The 20,890-nt window shown below is 44.5% G+C and overlaps 1 protein-coding gene across 1 annotated transcript in view; it reads right to left on the bottom strand.

The window, feature by feature from the left end:
* The window catches only part of LOC136624336 (zinc finger protein 250-like), a 325,143-nt gene extending 304,461 nt beyond the window's left edge, over nt 1–20,682 (bottom strand). The window contains exons 1-6 of the mRNA XM_066598267.1: nt 20,659–20,682; nt 15,179–15,311; nt 10,402–10,581; nt 10,191–10,314; nt 10,044–10,108; nt 9,571–9,673 (exon numbers count right to left, since the gene is read on the bottom strand). Coding sequence (XP_066454364.1) covers nt 9,571–9,673; nt 10,044–10,108; nt 10,191–10,314; nt 10,402–10,581; nt 15,179–15,256 — 550 coding nt within the window. The 5' untranslated portion in view covers nt 15,257–15,311; nt 20,659–20,682. The remainder of the gene's footprint in view (nt 1–9,570; nt 9,674–10,043; nt 10,109–10,190; nt 10,315–10,401; nt 10,582–15,178; nt 15,312–20,658) is intronic.
* Between the last annotated feature and the right edge of the window lie 208 nt (nt 20,683–20,890).

Genomic DNA, 20,890 nt, shown 5'->3' with positions numbered 1-20,890 from the left:
CCGCAGCGGCTGAACCCCCGAAAGACTTCATTTGTAAAATACTGTCATTCCCAGATGCTGTCGCCATCTTGTGCGCCGCAAGGAATTGCAAGGACTTACAATATGCTGATGCTTCGCTTCAGATCTTTCTCTATCCACCCTGGCTAAACGTCGCTTATAACGACCACTGCTGGAGGCACTGAAAGTGAAGGACATTAAGTATGCATGGCTATGGTCCTTTGGACTGGGAATCTCATATAAAGGCAGGAGATTCAACATACGCACACCTGAAGACCTACAGCATAGCTGGAAATATTTGGATCTTGACCCTATTGAGATTTCTAGCTGGCTCCCGCTGCCGGATTTTTTTTGCCTTCCTAAGCTGTCTGCCCCAGAGAGCTGAACGACCATGGGCAGCGTCAAATCGCCGACAGGCAAAAAGAAAAAGAATAGAGAGGACACTCTGGGACCCGTGGTGTGCAATCAGTGTTCTCTCCTAGGGCTGCAATAGTCCTTCCTCCAGTCTGAACCACTAGTTATTTCAAGGAGCCATTATTGGTACCTGCTCATTTCTTTTGATTGTTTTTCTCCCCCAAAGAAGCAAATTTTTTTTATGTTCTCTGTTTCCCCAGATTATTGGTCCTAGTTGTGCCCGACAGATCGGGTTCAAAAGCGAGTTTGGGATCTTAAGTAACTATTGTCGGCTCCTCTGTCTTGCCTGGGAGGGGGCTCCTGAAATCAAGGGGTCGTTTCCCGATTGGGCTTGAGATCCTGGATCTGACTGCCCCCTAATCTAACAGTAACTTACTCTTGTATTTTTGCTGTTGCGTTTCTCTCTTTCCTCTCCTTTCCCTTCCCCTATACTAATAGCTCTTGATTGGTGATTTAATTACATTGAAGTATTACTCTGTGCTCTACTGATAGCTAATTTACTTTCTTTGTCTTCCCGAGTTCTCTGAAGAAAGCTGATTGTTGCTCGCTGTCCTTGTAACGGGAGATTCTTTATGTCTTACTTCATTCAATGTGAAGGGTCTTAACGCTCCTTTCCAAAGGCATAATGTGTCTCTCCTCGCGAAAAGGTATGACACTAGGATCCTTCTATTGCAGGAAACACACTACAAAGGAGGCAGATGCATGAGCCTGCCAGGAAAACGATTCCCGCAGGGCTTCCACAGCTCACACCCTACTTCTGCATCTAAAGGGGTTACTATTTTCTTTCATAGATCCACTAATTTTATTTGTGAGTCCCAGTATAAAGATGCGGAGGGCAGAGTACTTTTCCTAAAGGGTACGCTTAACAATGCTAAAGTGACAATTGCAAATTTATACGCCCCCCTCCCTCCACAACTCAGACCAAGCTTCCTGGCTCATCGAGCAATTAGATAACCTCAAACATTTCGCTGTCGGTTCTATCCTGATCGGGGGGAACCTAAATATCACCCTAAACCCCCTATTAGATTCTTCGGTAGGCAAGTCCCAGATCTCGCAGGTAAAACTGAGAAAGGTAAACCGCTGTCTGGTTGAGCTGGGGGTCGTGGACATGTGGCGGACCACACATCTCTCTATCAAGGACTATACGTACTTCTCTCAGGTTCACTCCTCTTACCAGAGACTGGACTATCTGTTTGTTTGTCTCTTTGGGCCTTCTGACATATCTGGAGAGCTCGAGTGTGGATACGATGACAGAATCGGACCACACACCCATTCATTTAGACCTGCGGCCAGTTCAGGCATCACCTCGTGAGTGGAGGTGGCGCTTAAATATCTCATTATTGGACACATTGGATGATAGATCCCACCTTGAAAAGCTACTAGAGGAATATTTTCAAATAAATTCCATGGGGGATCAAGGGATATCGACTGTATGGGAGGCCTACAAAGCATACATAAGAGGGCACCTAATTGCCTTAGGTTCCCGGCTAAAAAAGACACACCAAAAAGTAATAGATGATAAATTATCCCAGATAGCTAAATTGGAACTAGCAGCAAAGTTGTCCCAAAAACGAGAGTTGTTAGATAAATTGACTGCTCTAAGGAGTGAACTGAAACTCTGTCTGGCTACCTGGTTTAACACGCAACATATGCACTTTAAACAGGTGGTCTATGCACAGGGCAATCGAGGGAGTAAATTAACATTGGCATTAATAAAGAAAGCCCGCACTAGGAATTTTATTAATGCTATAAAATCGCCTTCCGGCAACACGGTTACCACATCACTCAATATCGCTAAGGAGTTTCAACGATACTACTCCCAATTGTACAACCTAAAGGGACTGGTTTCCCTGGAAGGAGATGACCGAAACGCTAAAGCCCAGCTTGAATTCTTTTTTGAAGCTTTAAACTTGCCCAGCCTTGAGGAAAGTGAAGCGATCCCCCTAATGACACCAGTCACGGTGGCAAAAGTCGAGAAATTATTGGATTCATGCCTCCCCGGAAAGAGTCCAGGCCCTTATGTTCTACCATTATTTTATTCTTAAATCCTTTAAGTCGCTAATTAGTGCCATGTCTTACGGAACAGGTGGCTACGCACAGGGCAATCGAGGGAGTAAATTAACATTGGCATTAATAAAGAAAGCCCGCACTAGGAATTTTATTAATGCTATAAAATCGCCTTTCGGCAACACAGCTACCACATCACTCGATATCGCTAAAGAGTTTCAACGATACTATTCCCAATTGTACAACCTACAGGGACTGGTTCCCCTGGAAGGAGATGACCAAAACACTAAAGCCCAGCTTGAATTCTTTTTTGAAGCTTTAAACTTGTGTGTCTTACGGAACTCTTTAATGATCTACTATTGGGAGCTGCTCTCCCAAAACAAGCTCAGGAGGCCCATATCACCCTGATTCACAAAAAGAATAAAGACCCCAAGAACTGTAGTATCTACAGACCCATTTCCCTCATTAATTTTGACATTAAGCTATGGGCCAAATTGTTAGCTTCTAGGTTTCAGGATTTTGTTCCGACCCTGGTAGATAGCGAACAGACTGGTTTTGTAAGGTGCAGGGAGGGGAGGGATAACTGCTTTCGCTTGTTGCATGCGATTCGTTATGCACAGACACACAATTTTCCTTTAGCCTTCTTGGCACAGATGCAGAAAAGGCTTTCGATCAAGTGGACTGGCAGTATACGGAAGCAGCTCTTTTAAAATTTAAGAAAGGAATTTGTTATGGCTATTTTCTCATTCTATGCTCAACCTTATGCTAGGCTAAAAGTGAATGAAATATTATCACCATCTTTTGACATAAGAAATGGCACGCGGCAGGAATGCCCTCTATCACCCACTCTTTTTATACTCGCCTTGGAGCCCTTCCTCCAGAGGGTTAGACTGGACCTGGATATTTAAGTGGTGTGCATTGGAGAAAAGGTGCTTTCTTCTGCTGCATTCGCAGATGATATTATGTTCCTGATACCTGAACCTGAGAAGGATTTCTCTCAGCTCACTTTCCTTCTGGAGGAATTGAGCTCCATCTCCAATTTTAAAATAAATTTCAGCAAATCCATCGTATTAGACATTTCTATACCTGTGGCCCGTAGTAAGATTTTAAAAATTAACACTTCATTTGCATGGTCAGAAACATCAATAGAGTATTTGGGTTAGACGATCTCTATACGGTTAACTTCCAACCCCTCTTAGGGAAGATCAAGAACTTACTAAATTCATACGACCTCCCACTTATTTCCTGGTTCAGCAGGAAAAATATTTTAAGCGCATATATACCCCCAATAATTCTATACAAGATTTGCATGTTGCTGATCCACCTTCCCTATTCCTTTTTTAAAAGACTGAGAGAGACTGAGGATGGCGTTCTCTCTCATGACGAAAAGAGGCCCGGAGGGTGGTATTGGTCTGCCGTGCGTCCACGATTACTACAGAGCCTCCCATCTAAATTATTGGATGGAATTGACCGTTCCGGCTAGGTACTCTCTTTTGCAAATCCTCGCATTGGGAGCCCAGAGACCTATCCTCTTGGAGGTTCTGTGGTTCCCAGCAAAATATGAACATAGAGCTAAAAAATGTAACCCCTTGCTTCGTGGACCCGCGAGGTCTGGGATAATTTGAGAGAACCCATAGCCCCCAGTCCATCTCCAGACACTCCTTTATGTGTTCTACCTAAACTCCTGGGATTGGAGGGAGACCCTTGCACTGGAAACCTTTGGATAAAGTTAGAAAAGTTGTAGATAAGAGATTTACAAGCCTTAGCACATTTGAACCCAGAGGATATTGGTAGTGTTCTCCTGCCAAATCAAACTTTCATCTTTTTGCATAAGGCACATATTGACAGGGTTTTTAGGAATTTTCTCAGACTTCATAAATGCACTAGGCCCCTAACTCCCTTCGAGAAAACTCCAGGTAATAAGAATCCGAGTATTAGGAAAATTGCACTTTTCAGGAGAAATTTTGTTGCTCCGCCAAACATTTCTAAACCGGTCTTTCTCATCTCATGGGAGAAGGATCTTCATATTTCGCTTACAGCTAAAGATAACGAGTTGATTTTAAGTACCGCATTCGGACACTCCCCTTTTATAATGGCTCAAGAGGGTCATTATAAGCTACTGGTGAGGTGGTATAGAACACCCCAGTGGTTGTTTGACCACAAACTTGCCTCTCCCAACAGATGATGGAGGTACAATGACGGCATTGGCTTATATATCCGTATCTGGTGGGAGTGTCCGCTGGTGGTTCAATTCTAGCAAAAAGTCAAAGTCCTCACACAGTCTGAAAATTACCCCAGTAATGGTATATCTATGGAGGCCATGAACACATTTCCACCCCCCAAAAGCGTAAGTTGGTGGCTTTCTAATTAGATGCGGCTAAGTCCCTCATACTGCGCCTTTGGATGCAAAAACTCCCTCCTGCGTTAGACCAATGGATAGAAAGGGTTGACCTTACATACAACCTGGAAGAGCGTACCAGCTGGGCAAGAGGAATGCATGAGAAGTTCTTACACATCTGGGACCCCTGGAGATTGTTGAGGAAAGATCTGGTAAAGCCCAAATGACTGCCCAAGCGTTGAATGGAGTGGGACAATAAGTTTACCTTATATTGTAACAGAGTGATCTGTATTAGGTTATAAAGAAGCTATACCCCCTTTACTCTTTTATACCCTCCCTTTTTTCTCTTCTCCCTTTCTTTCCTTTTTCCCATCACTTCATTTTATTTTTTTTAGTTCTGTCCAGGGCAGATGGAGGAACGTACCTCTTGAGGAGCGATTTGTGGAACACCCTGTGGATTCTCCACGTGTCCGGTAGTGCCAGCTCGTATGCCAAAGAACTAATCACTTTAGTGATAGGGAAAGGGCCCACAAATCAGGCAGCCAGCTTCTACGAAGGAAAATTAAACTTCAGGTTATTCGAAGACAGGTACACCAAGTGGCCCACAGACAAAGATTCAGAGATAGTATGTGTACCTCTACTCTTCCTCAGCACTGCATCCCTGGACCCCTCTAAGTTGCCCTGAAACTTCTCCCACACCTCCCGTAGGACCTGAACCTGAGTGCCAGCAGACGGATTGTTAGAAGAGATGGGGAAGGACACTGAGAACCTGGGATTAAATCCAAAATTACAGAAGAACGGAGACACACCCGACGCCGAATGTGTATGATTATTGATGGCAAATTCAGCCAAATCTAGATAATTGACCCAGAGACTAACTATCACTCACATTTATTCTGAGATATTGAACCAGTTCCTGGTTCATTCAGATTGTTCATTTTCACTAAACGCCCTCCAAAACCAGGCAACAAATTGGACTCCCCGGTCGGAGACAATATCCTTAGGGACCCCATGCAGGCGCACAATCTTCCTGACAAATATGGTGGCTCATTCAGGTGCGGACGGAAGCTTCTTAAGAGCGGTAAAATGTGCCATATTGTAAAACCTGTTGACGACGACCAAGATGACCGAGCACCCCTGGGATTCAGGCAAGTTTGTAATAAAAAGCCATCAACAGATGGGTCTATGGTCTCTCTGGAACGGGAAGAGGACAAAGCGGACCTTCAGGTCATCTCCGTACACTCTTCCCTTGAGCCCAGATTGGGCAGGACTTGACAAACTCCCGGATGTCCCGAGACATTCGTGGCCACCAATACAAACGGCCACACACACAGCTCCAGGGTGCCTCAGACCCCTGGAGGTCCAGCTAACACCTTTGAGGTCTCTTTGTATATGTGGACATCTTCTGGAGCAAATGCCAGACGGTTTTTAATTTCTCTTGAGACGGCTAGTCTCTTCTCTGGTTCCTGCCATTTGTCCAAGATGACTTGTTGCAAGGTTTGGTTAATCGGAAAAATAGTTTTCCTTCGGGAACAAAGTCCCCCAAACATTTTGTCCTGGACGTTCTGGGCGGGCGGACGGTCTTCAATCTGCATGGTTTCCCTCACTGCTTTGATGAGATGTTCCATGTCATCTGAGGAGAAATAGTATTTCTTCTCATCCTCGGCTTGTAGCAGCGGGTCTTCTAATTCCCCCTCTGATAGGAGTTCCAGGGACTCCTCAGATATGGAACTCGCCAATTCTGCTGGCCTTGGCCTTTTGGAGGGTCTTGATGGCCCAGGCTGAGGGTGAGAAAAGGATGCCATGGAGACCTGCAATTCTCGTTGATCATGCACCTAATACCCGCTTTAAATGCCGCCCTTTCCTCTGCTAGGATTTTCCCTGTGCATTCTTCACAGAGACTTTTTGTAGTTATCTTCTAATCTCTTATTGCATATAACATATTTCCTAGACCTTTTTCTAGGGTCCGCTTTACTTTTTGAACCTTCCTTATTGGTCTAACCCATGCAAAGAATGGGGGTGGAGGGAGAAAAAGGGAACATATATGCATTCAATCAACCACAGTGACAAATTTGCATATTCCTTTTTTGGCATATAGCCACTGACGGTTTGTAGGGTATCAGCCTCTCCTTCCCGTGCTGAGCTGTCACGCGCTGACATGCTGGAGCACATTCTTGGGTCTGCAGAGTAATCTCCAGCAGGAGCAGGACCTGTCAGAGAAGCAGGTTTTTAAATTTGGCGCCTTTTCCGGGTCTGCACTGGTAGCCAAGCCCCCTACGTAGTGCGTGTGATGTCACCACGCCAGATGGCGTCACCAATATGTGGATCGGGGAGGCAGTCGCCGCCTTTCACCTGCCAGGAGGAATTATCCAATGTCCGGTCTACAGCAGCGGCAGCCAGGAGATGACCCGCCCATGGAGACCTGCGCTGCTCGCCACCCGACGGCTCCATGGCAGCGCAGACTGAGGATGCAGGGACTCCGCGGTATGCCGTCCCGACCTCCTCCCTCCAGGGGATCTTCGGCACAGCATGCCCTTGGTAAGTAAACCCCGGAGCTTGCATCTGGCCACCGTATGGACAAGAAGACACTGAGAAGATGGTGGAAATAAAGGTACTTTAAAGGCTCTTCCTGTCTCTACCGAAGTCAGAGGGCAACCTCCATATGTAATGAGGCCGTCGGGATGACGACCGGGAAAAACACTTATTCCACTACATTTCTGCCTCCTACTAGTAGTAGCTATACTTAAGGTCTTCAGCTATGTCCCCAATGAATGAGAAAAGAAAGAGATTTTATGGTAAGTACAAAAATCTTATTTTCTTGAAAAGCAGTTCCACAAAGTCATGGATCCTTGGTGTAAATTCTCTCCACTATTTCTACATAACATCTACCAGCTCCCTCTCACCTCCAAAGGTCCGAAGATATAGCTTACCATTTAAAGCTCAAGAGCATGTAAGACTTTACACATTTATTAGTAATTGGTAACAAGTTTTGATTCTTAATTATATATATTTATGTGAAATATTCTATATGCATGGTTGGTATATAGTTGTGCTATCTGGGATCTATTTGATTTTAGATAAGACATTAATTAGCAGTTGTATATGTTAGCAAAATAATTTGTTAATTGGTATATTTTCAGGTATCTAAATTAACAGTTAATGCTCGAGCATCGAGGAAGCTTACAAAACACACATACATTGGATGTGATTGGAAGTCATCTGATTTATTCCAAACCGCAAAGATGTTTTATACAAAGACATTTGAAAGAAGGCTAGAACATGCCTCACTTGTAATAATCATTTATTATAATTCATTTATCATTGGTTATTAAAAACAATAACATCTTAATTAGAAGCAGGACTTTTCTCAAGCCAATTGGAACTATTCCTCATAAGACTTCTGTAAAATGGTCTCCCGTATACGATTAGTAGTTTATCCACTGTATGATTTCTCTGATGTTTAACAAAATTTATTTTCTACTTAAAACCTTTCCCACAATCAGAACATGAATATGGTTTCTCCCCTGTGTGAATTATCTGATGTTCCAGCAGACTAGTTTTATGCCTAAAATGTTTCCCACATTCCAAACATGAAAATGGCTTTTCCCCTGTGTGAATTCTCTGATGCTCCACAAGAGTTTTTTTCTGCCTAAAATGTTTTCCACATTCCAAACATGAAAATGGTTTTTCCCCTGTGTGAATTCTCTGATGCTGCACAACACTTTTTTCATGCTTAAAACTTTTCCCACATTCCGAACATGAAAATGGCGTTTCCCCAGTGTGAGTTCTCTGATGTTTAATGAGATATGATTTACATTTAAAGCTTTTTCCACATTCTGAGCATGTATATGGCTTATCCTCTGTGTGAATTCTCTGATGTATAAGGAGATATGATTTACGGTTAAAGCATTTCCCACAATCAGAACATGAATATGGCCTCTCACTTGTATGAATTCTGTGATGTTCAACATCCGTTTCGTAAATTTTATTTTGTTTAACATTCTGTAATGAATCAGAAAATGGAAACTGTTTAACGGAATCTCCTGATAGATCTTTGCTATGAAGGGCTGAGAGTGTATTTGGGATAAGGGCAGGCTCTTCACATGCATCTTGTATGATACCAGGATCTTCCACTTTACAATCTGTTGACATCAGATGTCCCTCTGAGCTCCTGGTGTCGTCATCTGCCAGGAACAAAATGGATTTTGATATTTTTCAATATAACATTACAACTATACTGATAGTTTATGACATTTGTATAAGAAAAAATGTTCATACAATTTGTGAGGCATGTATCAAAATTCAAACATTTAAAAGTAGCCAAGTAGGCCATGAGAGGTAAAACAGTCAATGTAAACATAGCAAAAAAACATTTAAGACTGCAACACAGTGCAGAACCATGTGGACTCTGAAGAGAAAGCTCCAGCAAGGAGGAAAAAAACATTTTGAAATCCTTAGACTCAAACCAGGGGTAGGATGTGCAGTGAGGAATGGTAAGAGGAGTCTGTGTTTGGAGGGAGAGCACCTTCCCCTGAAGGAGATGCAACTTCTGTGATGGGAGTAGAAGGTGGGCACGAGCCATGTCGAAGGCGAGACCCAGAAAATCCAGTTGGTGCAATGGCAAGAGGGAGACTTGGGATGGTTAATTATCCACCTGAACCAGGATAGAGCATCCAAAGTGATGTGGAGACTTCACAAAAAAGGTCCGACTGAATCAGGGCCTTCACCAAGATGTCATCGAAAGAGGAATGGCCACTAGTTTTTATACAACTGAAACTCCGACAACACAGACTTTTCTCTACATGTAGTCTCACCTGGGGGGTCATCTGTAGGAATCTCCTCCTTACATGGCAGATCCCCCCTCACACGCGTCTCTGTAGCATCAATATGGATCGGATCTTCCTCCAGTTTCACCAGCTGTGAAATAAATATTGTAAAAGTCATCACACAGTTGGAGAAGTCGTGTGGAAGGTTTTATATGGCCAGAAAAGGTCATTAATTAGTATGAGGAGCCGGAATGACATGACAGCACTAGTGATCTGGGCCAAATAGCTGCAGGTCTCCTGTATAACTCCAACCTGATGCTTCTTTATTTCAACCAGAAGTCTCCAGAACCAGAAAATAGTGATAAGATGCGGAGATCTAATGTCTGTGGTCAGCTGTAATCCTGCCATCTCCAGCTTTCTCATTACACAAGTATCAGTCATATAATAAGACTGAACACAAGACCTTCCCAGCCGTTCTACAGACCAGAGGGGAGATTTTATGAGACCTTCTCTCCATCTACCTGATCATCCTGTGGAAGAAGAGGCCGGGGACATCTCTCCGCTGCTGTTCTCTTACTGGATCTACCTGCAGAAAACACAGACAGCCACTGAATTCATTCTCTACATACAAATAATAAAGGCCGTGTGGATTTAGTCCTGTCTATTACCTGGTGATGTGGGGGGCTGGTGGTCCTCCATCATGATGTCCTTGTACAGATCCTTGTGTCCTTCTAAATACTCCCACTCCACCATGGAGAAATAGACAGTGACGTCTTGACACCTTATAGGAACCTAACAACACAATGATACTGTCATCACCCAGACAAGTTATACCGCCATAGCGTTACTGTTATGTCCCAGCATTCCCAGCAGCGTCACCTCTCCAGTCAGCAGCTCAATCATCTTGTTGGTGAGTTCTAGGATCTTCTGCTCATTGATCTTCTCCAGTATCAGGGGTTGAGGTGGAGGCCCTGTGATTGGGCTCAGGGGTCTTCCCCATCCATCAGACACCGGGGTCTGACAGCCATCACTAGAAGTCTTCTTCACTACCGTGTAATCCTGTTTATGGGGAGATACATCCATAAATATCACTGCAGACATTTCCAGAGTCCTCCATGTCTCCAGTTATGTCCAACAATTAAGCTTCTGTTCACATGTGTACATAATTTCCATTATTCCAGAGTTTTCGATCTACTACATGACAGACATCATTGGCTTTTAACAAGTCTGTTGGGTTGCTGCCATTTTACCAGAAAAACAGCACAGTAAGCTACAATACTTTTCCGGCATTTATGATAAATCGGCAGTAAATCCTCTACTGTAGATGTGAACAGAGACTGACACAGATAAGAATGAAATGAAAAATTCCAGCAGCACTTTCATTTATAGATCTGATTATCCGGTCCATTACCATCATGCAGTTTGTATCAGATCCAGGATGGAAAAATACCTGTCTGAGGGTGTAACAGGTACTCCCATAGTATTTTCCTATTCGGATGCGGATGCCACTAGGATTTTGGCAGGTGCCACGAACGATGGGACATTCTTATCAGCACCAACTATGGAGATACTTTTGAGGTGTTGGGAATCCGAGTATAAACGTAACATCTCTTTGGCTCTGTGTATGACCACACTTAGTGAATACTTCAGGAGTAAACGGGTTTCAAGAGGACTGCGACCCCATATTCGGTTGACTTTGATGTCAGGTAATACCACTTTTTGTACGAGATTTGAGCGTATCCTCAACAAGTGTGCGTTTGATTTGATTTAACATTGAATTCCTACAAATAGAAGTTGGTGTTAGTGCTGATCGGTTGATGGCTTTCGAAAAAAGCATTTTAGAAATTCTACCACAAGCTGAGTGGGAGGCTAGTCGGGACAAAAAACTCCAGAATTTTACCAAATACAAAGAGGGTTTGGAAAATCTGGAAAAAAAAACAAGTGGTTTCGGGACATTGAGGATTATACGCAGGGACGCGTACTTTCTTGGCAGATCAATAAGAATAATCAAGATGGTTTTTCTAATTCCATGCCAAATAGGCGTCGCACTAAAAGATGTCCAGCAAGACCACGAACACATCTGGGTCCATCATCTGTGGACTGTGGGTCCACTGATGAGTCCACTGCAACAGATATTGCGGGCAGTTCTTCCTATTTTTTAGGACGGAGTGTCCCCTTTGGAGTGAAAGGGAAAGAACCACACTCAGGAAGAAACAACGGGGGGGGGGGGGGGGCGTAAACACACAAGAGCGAGGAAAAGAGGACAACATAGTGAGAACACGCTCCTACAGGAGACTGCCACCATTGGACCCCAAGAGGATACAGTTCCATCAATAGTGGTAAATATATCCTCACGTCCTTTGATTGAAAGTGAACTCTCTGTTTTATCAAAGGGTCTATCATTTTGTCCTGTTGTGGATATGAACTGGTTTGAACTGAATTTGGACTTACACCGGTTTTTTGGAAATTTGAGATTGAGGGATCATTTTTCTTCATGATCTCTATGTGATGCCCCGCAATCCGGTGCTCATGGGGGTTTCACCCTGGTGGCGGCCGGGTTGCGGAATAAAAGTCATTTTTCACCACCTCCCTCGTACCGATTTTGGAAGTCTTTGTAACAAAAAGTCGGTAGAGATGTAGAGAAATTGAGGGTATCACAGCTCCGTGGCCATAAAACCATCCAGCGTAACCTTACTAGAGCAGAGAGTACAGCCCTATGGGCCCTCACTCAAGATAAATCAGTGGTAATCAAATCTGTTGATAAAGAGGGAGAAGTGGTGATCATGGATGCTGATCATTATCGGGGTGAGCTATTGAGACAACTAGGTGAGGAGAATGTATATGAATGTCTGAGGGGGAATCCAACCAAAGAGTATCAAACACAGCTACGTATCCTCTTCAATGAGGCTCTTCTGGACGGTGTTATTGATAATGCATTATTATGTTATCTAGACATACAACATCCGTCTATCCCAACACTTTACGTTCTACCAAAGATCCATAAGGATTTAAACCATCCTCCTGGTAGACCGATAGTTTTCGGGATGTAATTCCCTCTTCAGCAATAAAGCACGTTTTCTCGACAAAATTTTGAGACCATTGGCGGAGGACGCTACCTCCTTTACCAGAGATACATCGTTTTTTTACACAAGATTGCCCCGATAACAATCTCATCCTATACCATTTTGGCTACACTGGATGTAGTCTCTCTTTACAGCTCCATTACCCATTCCAGAGGTTTACAAGCCATTTCATCATATGTGGAGACCTCTGATCTGTCCTCTGGGTGTGTGCGGTTTTCCCTGTCGCTCTTTAAGTACATCCTGTCGCACGGTTATTTTTTGTTCGAGGGGATGTACTACCGACAGCGACAGGGCACCACGATGTACTTCCGATTTTAGGAATATGCAAAAGTTCCACTAGCAGCACTCAGATAATCCCGCTTCAGGGTCAGGCTGGTGAAATGCAGAGCCAGGCCGGAGTCCAAACCAGATAGACTCCACGTAGTACTTCCGATTTTGTCATCTATTTAAATCACTTGTCTATGCGGTCTCGCATATGTAGGGGAAACCACCACAGATGTCCGCTCCCATATAAGTAAAACATAAATCCACTATTCGGAAAGGCTATAAAGATTTACCAATATCTCAACACTTTAAAGAAAAAAATCTTGCGATTTGCCAACTTAAATTCCGTATCATAGACCATATCCCAGCATCACCAAGAGGGGGTGACAGGGTGTCATTATTAAAAAGAAAGGATCTTTTTTGGATCTATGAATTGGATACAAGGTCACCAAAGGGGTTGAACCCTGAGTATCATTTTATACTCTACATCTAAATAAATGTGAACGGCATCTACATCCATTAGCTTGTTTTATTCGTGTTTGTCTATGTCATGTTGGTAATGCTATTTTTTGGTCTTACAGATCCTGAATTATATGTTGTCGACTCTGCTCACCCAAGCATCTGGATATAAATTTTACACATATTCTCCTTTTTTTGTCTTTTCAATATATCAATAAAGTAATGATTCTGAAACGTTTCAAGGAATCTGTGTTATTATATAACATCTTTGGGGGAATTAAAATTTCTCTTCTTGAGGTTTAAGTGTGGTATAGATGAATGTGGCTGTACTAACTATATCTAGACTCACTATTTAGTCAGTTATGTGGGACAAAAAACCATTGCTGAGGTTATAGGGATCTCACCTTATCTACAGTGGGCTTTAATCCCTATTCACTTTATACAGATTTATATGGCTACTAGTTCACCACGGTGCTTATTTAAATATTTGGATGTACAGACTTAGATGTGTGTGCACCATTATATGTTCTCTATCATCAGTATGACTTTGGATTCATTACAGACTCGATCTGTCTGCTACAATATAATACATACGGGTACGTATTCCGAGCTGTATTGTGTAAGAGTTATATGAGCTTCCAGCTATATTGTGCGCAAATGAATACACCTTCTACAGGACTTGGAATAAAGTGTGGGCTATGGTCTTTATTACCGCGTTATTATGGGTTTTCCCTGTTAGGATGGTTAAGCATTAGAGATGAGCGAGTATACTCGCTAAGGCACATTACTCGAGCGAGTAGTGCCTTATGTGAGTACCTGCCCGCTCGTCTCAAAAGAGTCGGGGGCCGGCGGGGAGAGCGGGGAGGAACGGAAGGGAGATCTCTCTCTCCCTCTCTCCCCCCCGCTCACCGCTGTAACTCACCTGTCACCCGCGCCGGCCCCCGAATCTTTAGAGACGAGTGGGGAGATACTCGGCTAAGGCACTACTCGCTCGAGGAATGTGCCCTAGCGAGTATACTCGCTCATCTGTATTAAGCATGATAATTCTTTTAAGATATGACCCGGACGCATCTTCTCGCGAGACTTGGATAGGCCGGCGCATGCACAGTCGCCAGAAGGACGAACTGGCAAGCTGCGTAATCTCACGATTCTTGGACAGTCCTGCACACGCGCAGTGATCCCAGAGGGACGCCGTTATGGCGCACAGTCTCTCCTCTAGCACAGGATGCCTGGATGAAGCAATTCAACCACATGTTTTGTAACTATACACCTGAGTATGTTATTTGCTTGTTTGATTGTATCTTAGCATAACTATAGGACGGCCCGAAATTAGGGGGCGTGTCCTGCAAGACATTATATGTAGAGATGAGCGAGTATACTCACTAAGGCACAATACTCGAGCGAGTAGTGCCTTAGCCGAGTATCTCCCCGCTCGTCTCTAAAGATTCAGGGGCCGGCGGGGGAGAGCGGGGAGGAACGAAGAGGAGATCTTTCTCTCCCTCTCTCCCCCCCCCCCCCCCCCCCCGCTCCCCGCCGCAAGTCACCTGTCACCCGCGCCGGCCCCCGAATCTTTAGAGACGAGCGGGAAGATACCTAGCTAAGGCACTACTCGCTTGAGTAATGTGCCTTAGCGACTATACTCACTCATCTCTAATTATATGCTATTTAAACACTGATTTGTGATTGATTTTATTACTCTTGACAAAGGTCAAATTGCTGACCGAAACGTCGCTTCTTTTTATTATGGGAGAATAAAGCTTATTATGTTTTTATACACCCATGGATGCGGCCACATTCTTTATGGATAGATACGAATGATGGAACGTGACGTCATCCCCAGAATCTCTCACCTCTCCTGTAAGCTGGAAGAGTATCTCTAGGGTAAGGGTGAATATACTCTCCGCCATCTTGTCCCGGTTCCTCTCCATCCTTGTCGAGTCAATCAGGATAATTATCTGATATAGAAGATATCAGCTGAGGATCCTGAAAGGGAAGAAGACGAGACAATGTAAACCACCCCAAATCTCTGGATTACAGTGGATTCAAAGACGGCTATAAATAAGAGCGATTTTCAGCAAGAATTCTATGCGTTGCGAGAATACGCACATGATGAGAATCCCTTATTTTTCATTGGTTAATTTACATGGGCAATTATTCTTTCGGACCGATAGTTCAGAATTAAAAAATGGCAGCACCTTCCTATTTTTGGGCAATATCACCTATTATTTTCTGTGGAACTAGAAAAGATTGCCTGGCACTGGCATGCTGTGTGAGGTCTATGCGAGTGCATTACGAATTCTCTATTTCTATTTGAACAACATGTTATTTTTTTTTACACCCATTAAAAGCTCATGTGCAGCGATGCCGTTTTCTCACAAAAAACACTTTGTACTCACAGGCAACATAAGTCTTAGCCTCTTGTCATGTGTATGGAGGAGATCATTGTCAATCATCCGCCCTCTCTGCACTGCTACACAATCATAGGCCCAATTGCTTCTCTTGTCTGGATAGGTGGTCCTCTCACTTGGTCCGCCCCCTCTACTATATAAGTACTGTCTGTGAGCGCCCGGCTCACTATAGCGAACACCTTGTCTCCCTGATTGCTATTAGTAGTTATACAGCTAGTTTTTAGATATCAGTCTCTGATAGTCAGAAAGTTTACCTTTACTAAGAATCTAGGATTGGCCGTCCTCCATAGATTACTTCCGTTACCAAGCTATTATATGATATAGGAGCAGTCTTGATACTGCCATGTCTGTGGACCGACGTTGCAGACTGGGTTTTTAAATATAGGCGTTTGTCCATCTACGTTATATTAAACGTTTATATCTTATTTAGAATTAATGCCAAAGAGTTCATTTTGCTTCTGGCTATTCAAATTCAGTATCTTTAACCCCAGATTATTTCTAGGCATTCAGTACTATTAGGTAATTTAACAGGTCTGTGAGCCGCTGCTATAGTCCCTCCCCTTGCCGGCAGCTCCCATAGGCTTCTACGGGAGCTGCCGGCTGATCGCAGACAAAAGAAAGGACAAGACCTATCTTTTTTGGCAGCATATAAAAGCTGCCGTCTGGAGTAGCCGCAATAAAACATTTGTGTTTATAAGGCCTAAGGGCTCCTGCACACTGGCGAGAGGGATATCGGGATGTGATTGACGCCCCGATATCGCTCTCACAATCCTTCTGAAGCCCTGGATGCAAGGTGTTTCCGCAGGGAAACAACGTCCCATCCCTGCAGGGCTGAAGGAATCTCCTGCTGTGGCTGTCGCAGCCACGGCAGGAGATTGAAATCAATGGGAGAAGATCACTATTTGGCCAGCGGCAGCAGTGCCAGCCCCATTGAAATCAATGGGACACGATCGCGATCCTCTGCCACTGCTGTGACAGTAATGGCAGGGGACTCCCCGCGACGAGGATTTTCAGGGTGGGGGGCTTAAAATATAAGGCCTACCCCGAAAATAATCCCTAACTGTAGAAAAAATAAATAAATAAAAATACATCAACTTAGTAGAGCTGTCATCTCTGGTGCGTCTTTTAGCAAGTCCCCAGCACTCTTCTTCAGCTTCTCTTCTGGTCAGGGAATGAAAAATCCCCGCCTCCTGAAAGCACCGCCTCTGATTGGCTGAGCGCTGCCTCTGATTAGTCACAGCACTCAGCCAATCAGAGGCAGTACTATCAGGATGCAGGGATTTTTCCATCACCGGCCAGAAGAGAAGCTGAAGAAGAGTGCCGGGGACCTGCTAGAAGATGCACCAGAGATGACAGCGCTACTAAGGTGATGTATTATTATTTTTTCTACATTTAGGGATTATTTTCAGGGTAAGGCTTACATTTCACGCACCCCCTCTCCCCCTCCCCCCATGAAAATCCTCATCGCGGGGAGTCCCCTGCCATTACTGTCACAGCAGAGGCAGAGGATCGCGATCCTCTCCCATTGCTTTCAATGGGGCTGGCGCTGTAGCGATCGCTCGGTGAGATCGCAAAAGCAATGAACATGCTGATATTTTGTTTTACCACTGCATCGCAAGCATTAAAACATCGTAAATGTGCATGGAGCCATTGGCTTCATCATTTTGCGATTCCTCCCAGTGCTGGGAAATCGTGCTATTTCCTCGCCAGTGTGAAGGCCCCCTAAGGGTGGTTTCACACAAATCTGCTTCACACGTAGAAATTTGCATTATGCAGCATGCCTAATTATGTGGCAGAAATGCCGCAGACTTTTGTCAAAGACATCAATGGAGATCATAGAAAAATGAATCAAAATCCTTACATACACTTAAATTGCAGTTTTCGCAGCTTTTCCGCTGCAGAAATGAACTGATTCTGCTTAAAAATTTGCCTTTCTCGAAGTCTGAAAGTTTCTTGAAGTCTGAGTTTGCCCGTGTGACCGCGGTGCAGGAACTACCAGATCACAAAAACACAAATAAATTCCACAATGGAAAAGCCGCACATTAGAACACATTCACTATACAGATGACTTGGATAAAATAAAAGAAAACCTTTATTTCTGAATTATTATAATTCGGGCTGAGAAAGACAAACCTACCCGAAAACTATTTGTGGGGACCCCTCAACAAGTTAAATGACCATCAATAGGTGAGGAGTTGAATGATAGTTTCTTTTGTGGGGTATCCTCAATGACAAAAGTTGCAAAAAGGCCCTTTAAAGGGGTTGTCTCGCGAAAGCAAGTGGGTCTATACACTTCTGTATGGCCATATTAATGCACTTTGTAATATACATCGTGCATTAATTATGAGCCATACAGAAGTTATTCACTTACCTGCTCCGTTGCTAGCGTCCTCGTCTCCATGGTTCCGTCTAAATTCGCTGGCAGCTTGCTTTTTTAGACGCGCTTGCGCAGTCCGGTCTTCTCCTCTCAGCACGAGCCGCTTCAGCCTGCTAGCCGCTACAGCTCTTCTGCGCATGCGCAGAAGAGCTGTCACTTCTCGGGAGCGCGCTGGAGCGGCCATTCTGCTACCATCCTCTGTTAGAGGAAGGTGCAGAAACTGGAGCCGCCCAGCTGTCCCGAGAAGCCGCCCAGCCGTCCAGTTGTCCCGAGAAGCCGCCCAGGTAAGTGATGGGTCGGGGGTGATGTGTCACTAACAGGTGAAGGTCCCAGGCCACAGCGGTAGGCCCCGGAGCCCAGCGCTGGGCTCCGGGGCCTACCGCTGGGCCGAGGGGCCTTCTATTGTAAGGGTCTAGCGCGGGGGGGCCGAGGCGTAGCGCGGGGGAGCCGGGGCGTAGCTCGGTGAGCCGGGGCGTAGCGCCGGTTACCTGCTGCCTGGCGGTGGGTGACTGGTCGGCGGCGTTCAATCCCCGGGTCCGGTCGGTGGCTGCGGGGCGTCTGGTTGTCAGGGAGACACAGCTGGTAGCGTCTCGGGAGCGCGCACGTCGGGCTACAGCAAGCGACGGGAAAAGAACCGGTGGCCATCTTGGGAAAATTTTTATAAGTTGCTGAAACGCTGGAACTGTAAGTAGAAACCAGCTAGAAAAGTCATTTACAGGGGGGCTTAGTAATGTATGCTTAATTATGGGGACTGGGCAAAAAAAAAATTCACTGCTTCCTCGAGACAACCCCTTTAAGCTACAATAGCACGCTGTAATGTGGCATCAAGATGACTACTTGTTAGCCACTAGGGGGAATCATACAGTGGGCCACGGTAAGGACCCCAGGGGGACGCCTGAGTGAAAAGGTGTGAGTAGAGTACCTCAATAGATCAACAGCGAGGGCATTCACCCTGGAAGCCTAAAAATCGAGGATAAACAGACCTCCACTTCGAAGATGTGGACATGAAACGAATGCGCTGCCAAATAGTGGCAAACGCGGTGGTGGTTATCGCCAATGTCTCCTCGAGAAGTGCATTTATAATACTTCTTACAGCATCTGAACTACCAGATATCAATGATAAATTTGCCCGATTGTCAGAAACTGGGAGAATTAATCTCAATGGTAGAGCTTAATAGACCACAAACAAATTCATAGATGAAGGTTGGAAGTAAAGATATAATCAGCTCAAGATTTGTGACGGTTCAACACGTTTCTCTGTCAGTCTTGACAGTTCACCCGGAACCTATTGCTGAACCTTCAAGAAATCTGAAGACTGAGCCATCTAGTGGCTACAGAGAAGCCGGGAAGCAGCTCAAGATGTATACACTCTTTCCTCTTTCTATCTAGTTTGGTCTCAACCACTAGTAATAGTCAATTGTCTTTTAGGTAACCTTGTGCAATGGCAACAATGCAGCTTTAGAGAGGCTACCCCCCAAGATATCAGAGGTATAGCTGGTACCTAAAGACCCTAATAGACTAGCGACTGTCTAAAGCGACTCAGGAGGAGTTGAGGTTGGAGTATCCTGGCTCACATAAAGTACTGCCCAGTTGCCAATGAACACACTAAAATAAAGGAAAAGAAAAGTTAGGATAAGACCTGTGGCCTTGATGGTAGACCACGATATATGGAGATCTGTCAAAGCAGCCGGAGACATAGAGCAGCCTTATTGGTTTATAGACTGTAATACTGTCCCAGTTAAAAATTAAGCACACATAAGAACACAAGTACAAATACAAAGTCTGAAATACAAAACACAGCCAATCCCACAACGCTCGTTAACTCCGCCCATCCGCGGAAACACAACAGAAATTCCGCAGCTCAAACTTCATGTGTGAGGATAACCTAATCGTTCCATATAAAAGAGCCCTTAATTACATCCCATGTAATACAAATACTGGAGATAATAAGGGGAGAGTTGGGAGAAGAAAATAATGTGTAGATGTTCTCCCTTTTTCTGCAGGATGGAACAGGAGTTGAATTGATTCTCAAGGCCGTTCCTCCATGTTTGAGGTAAAGCATGTCGCATGTTCACAAGACCGCTACGGGTAATCAGGAGCCGCAACGGTGATGTCAGTAAAAAGCAGTAAATCTAAAGCTAAGTGACTTCCCAAGTCCCCTCACCTGGCATCACAAGTGTTAATGTAAATATAACTTGCCACTAATTCTCTGACTTCCCGCTGTCGTTAAAACTTGAAATTTGGCACGACCATTCATATATAGGAAAAGTAAAGGGGTTGCAACTTGATAATTCAATTCTATGTGCAAAACTAAGTGACCCCTTATGTAATGTAATTAATAACACATATTGGTACTACACAAATATGAAATTTGGCACAACCATTCTTGACATCCAAATAGGAAAAGTGGAGTGGTCGCAATATTAATATCCAATTCTAAGCAAGAAAAACCATGCGAAAATCCCAGGATACGTCAGATATTTCTTTTCTCAAAGACCATAAAGCGTAGGGAAATGATTTGAATACTGAGAAGAATCGGCCTCACCTCCGTGTGTCTACGCCGAGGAGAATCTGCGTCACCTCCGTGTGTCTACGCCGAGGAGAATCTGCGTCACCTCCGTGTGTCTACGCCGAGGAGAATCTGCGTCACCTCCGTGTGTCTACGCCGAGGAGAATCTGCGTCACCTCCGTGTGTCTACGCCGAGGAGAATCTGCGTCACCTCCGTGTGTCTACGCCCAGGAGAATCTGCGTCACCTCCGTGTGTCTACGCCCAGGA

Source organism: Eleutherodactylus coqui, chromosome 4 (genome assembly GCF_035609145.1).
Source record: "Eleutherodactylus coqui strain aEleCoq1 chromosome 4, aEleCoq1.hap1, whole genome shotgun sequence".
NCBI lineage: Eukaryota > Metazoa > Chordata > Amphibia > Anura > Eleutherodactylidae > Eleutherodactylus > Eleutherodactylus coqui.
This window is presented reverse-complemented; position numbering and strand designations above follow the sequence as displayed.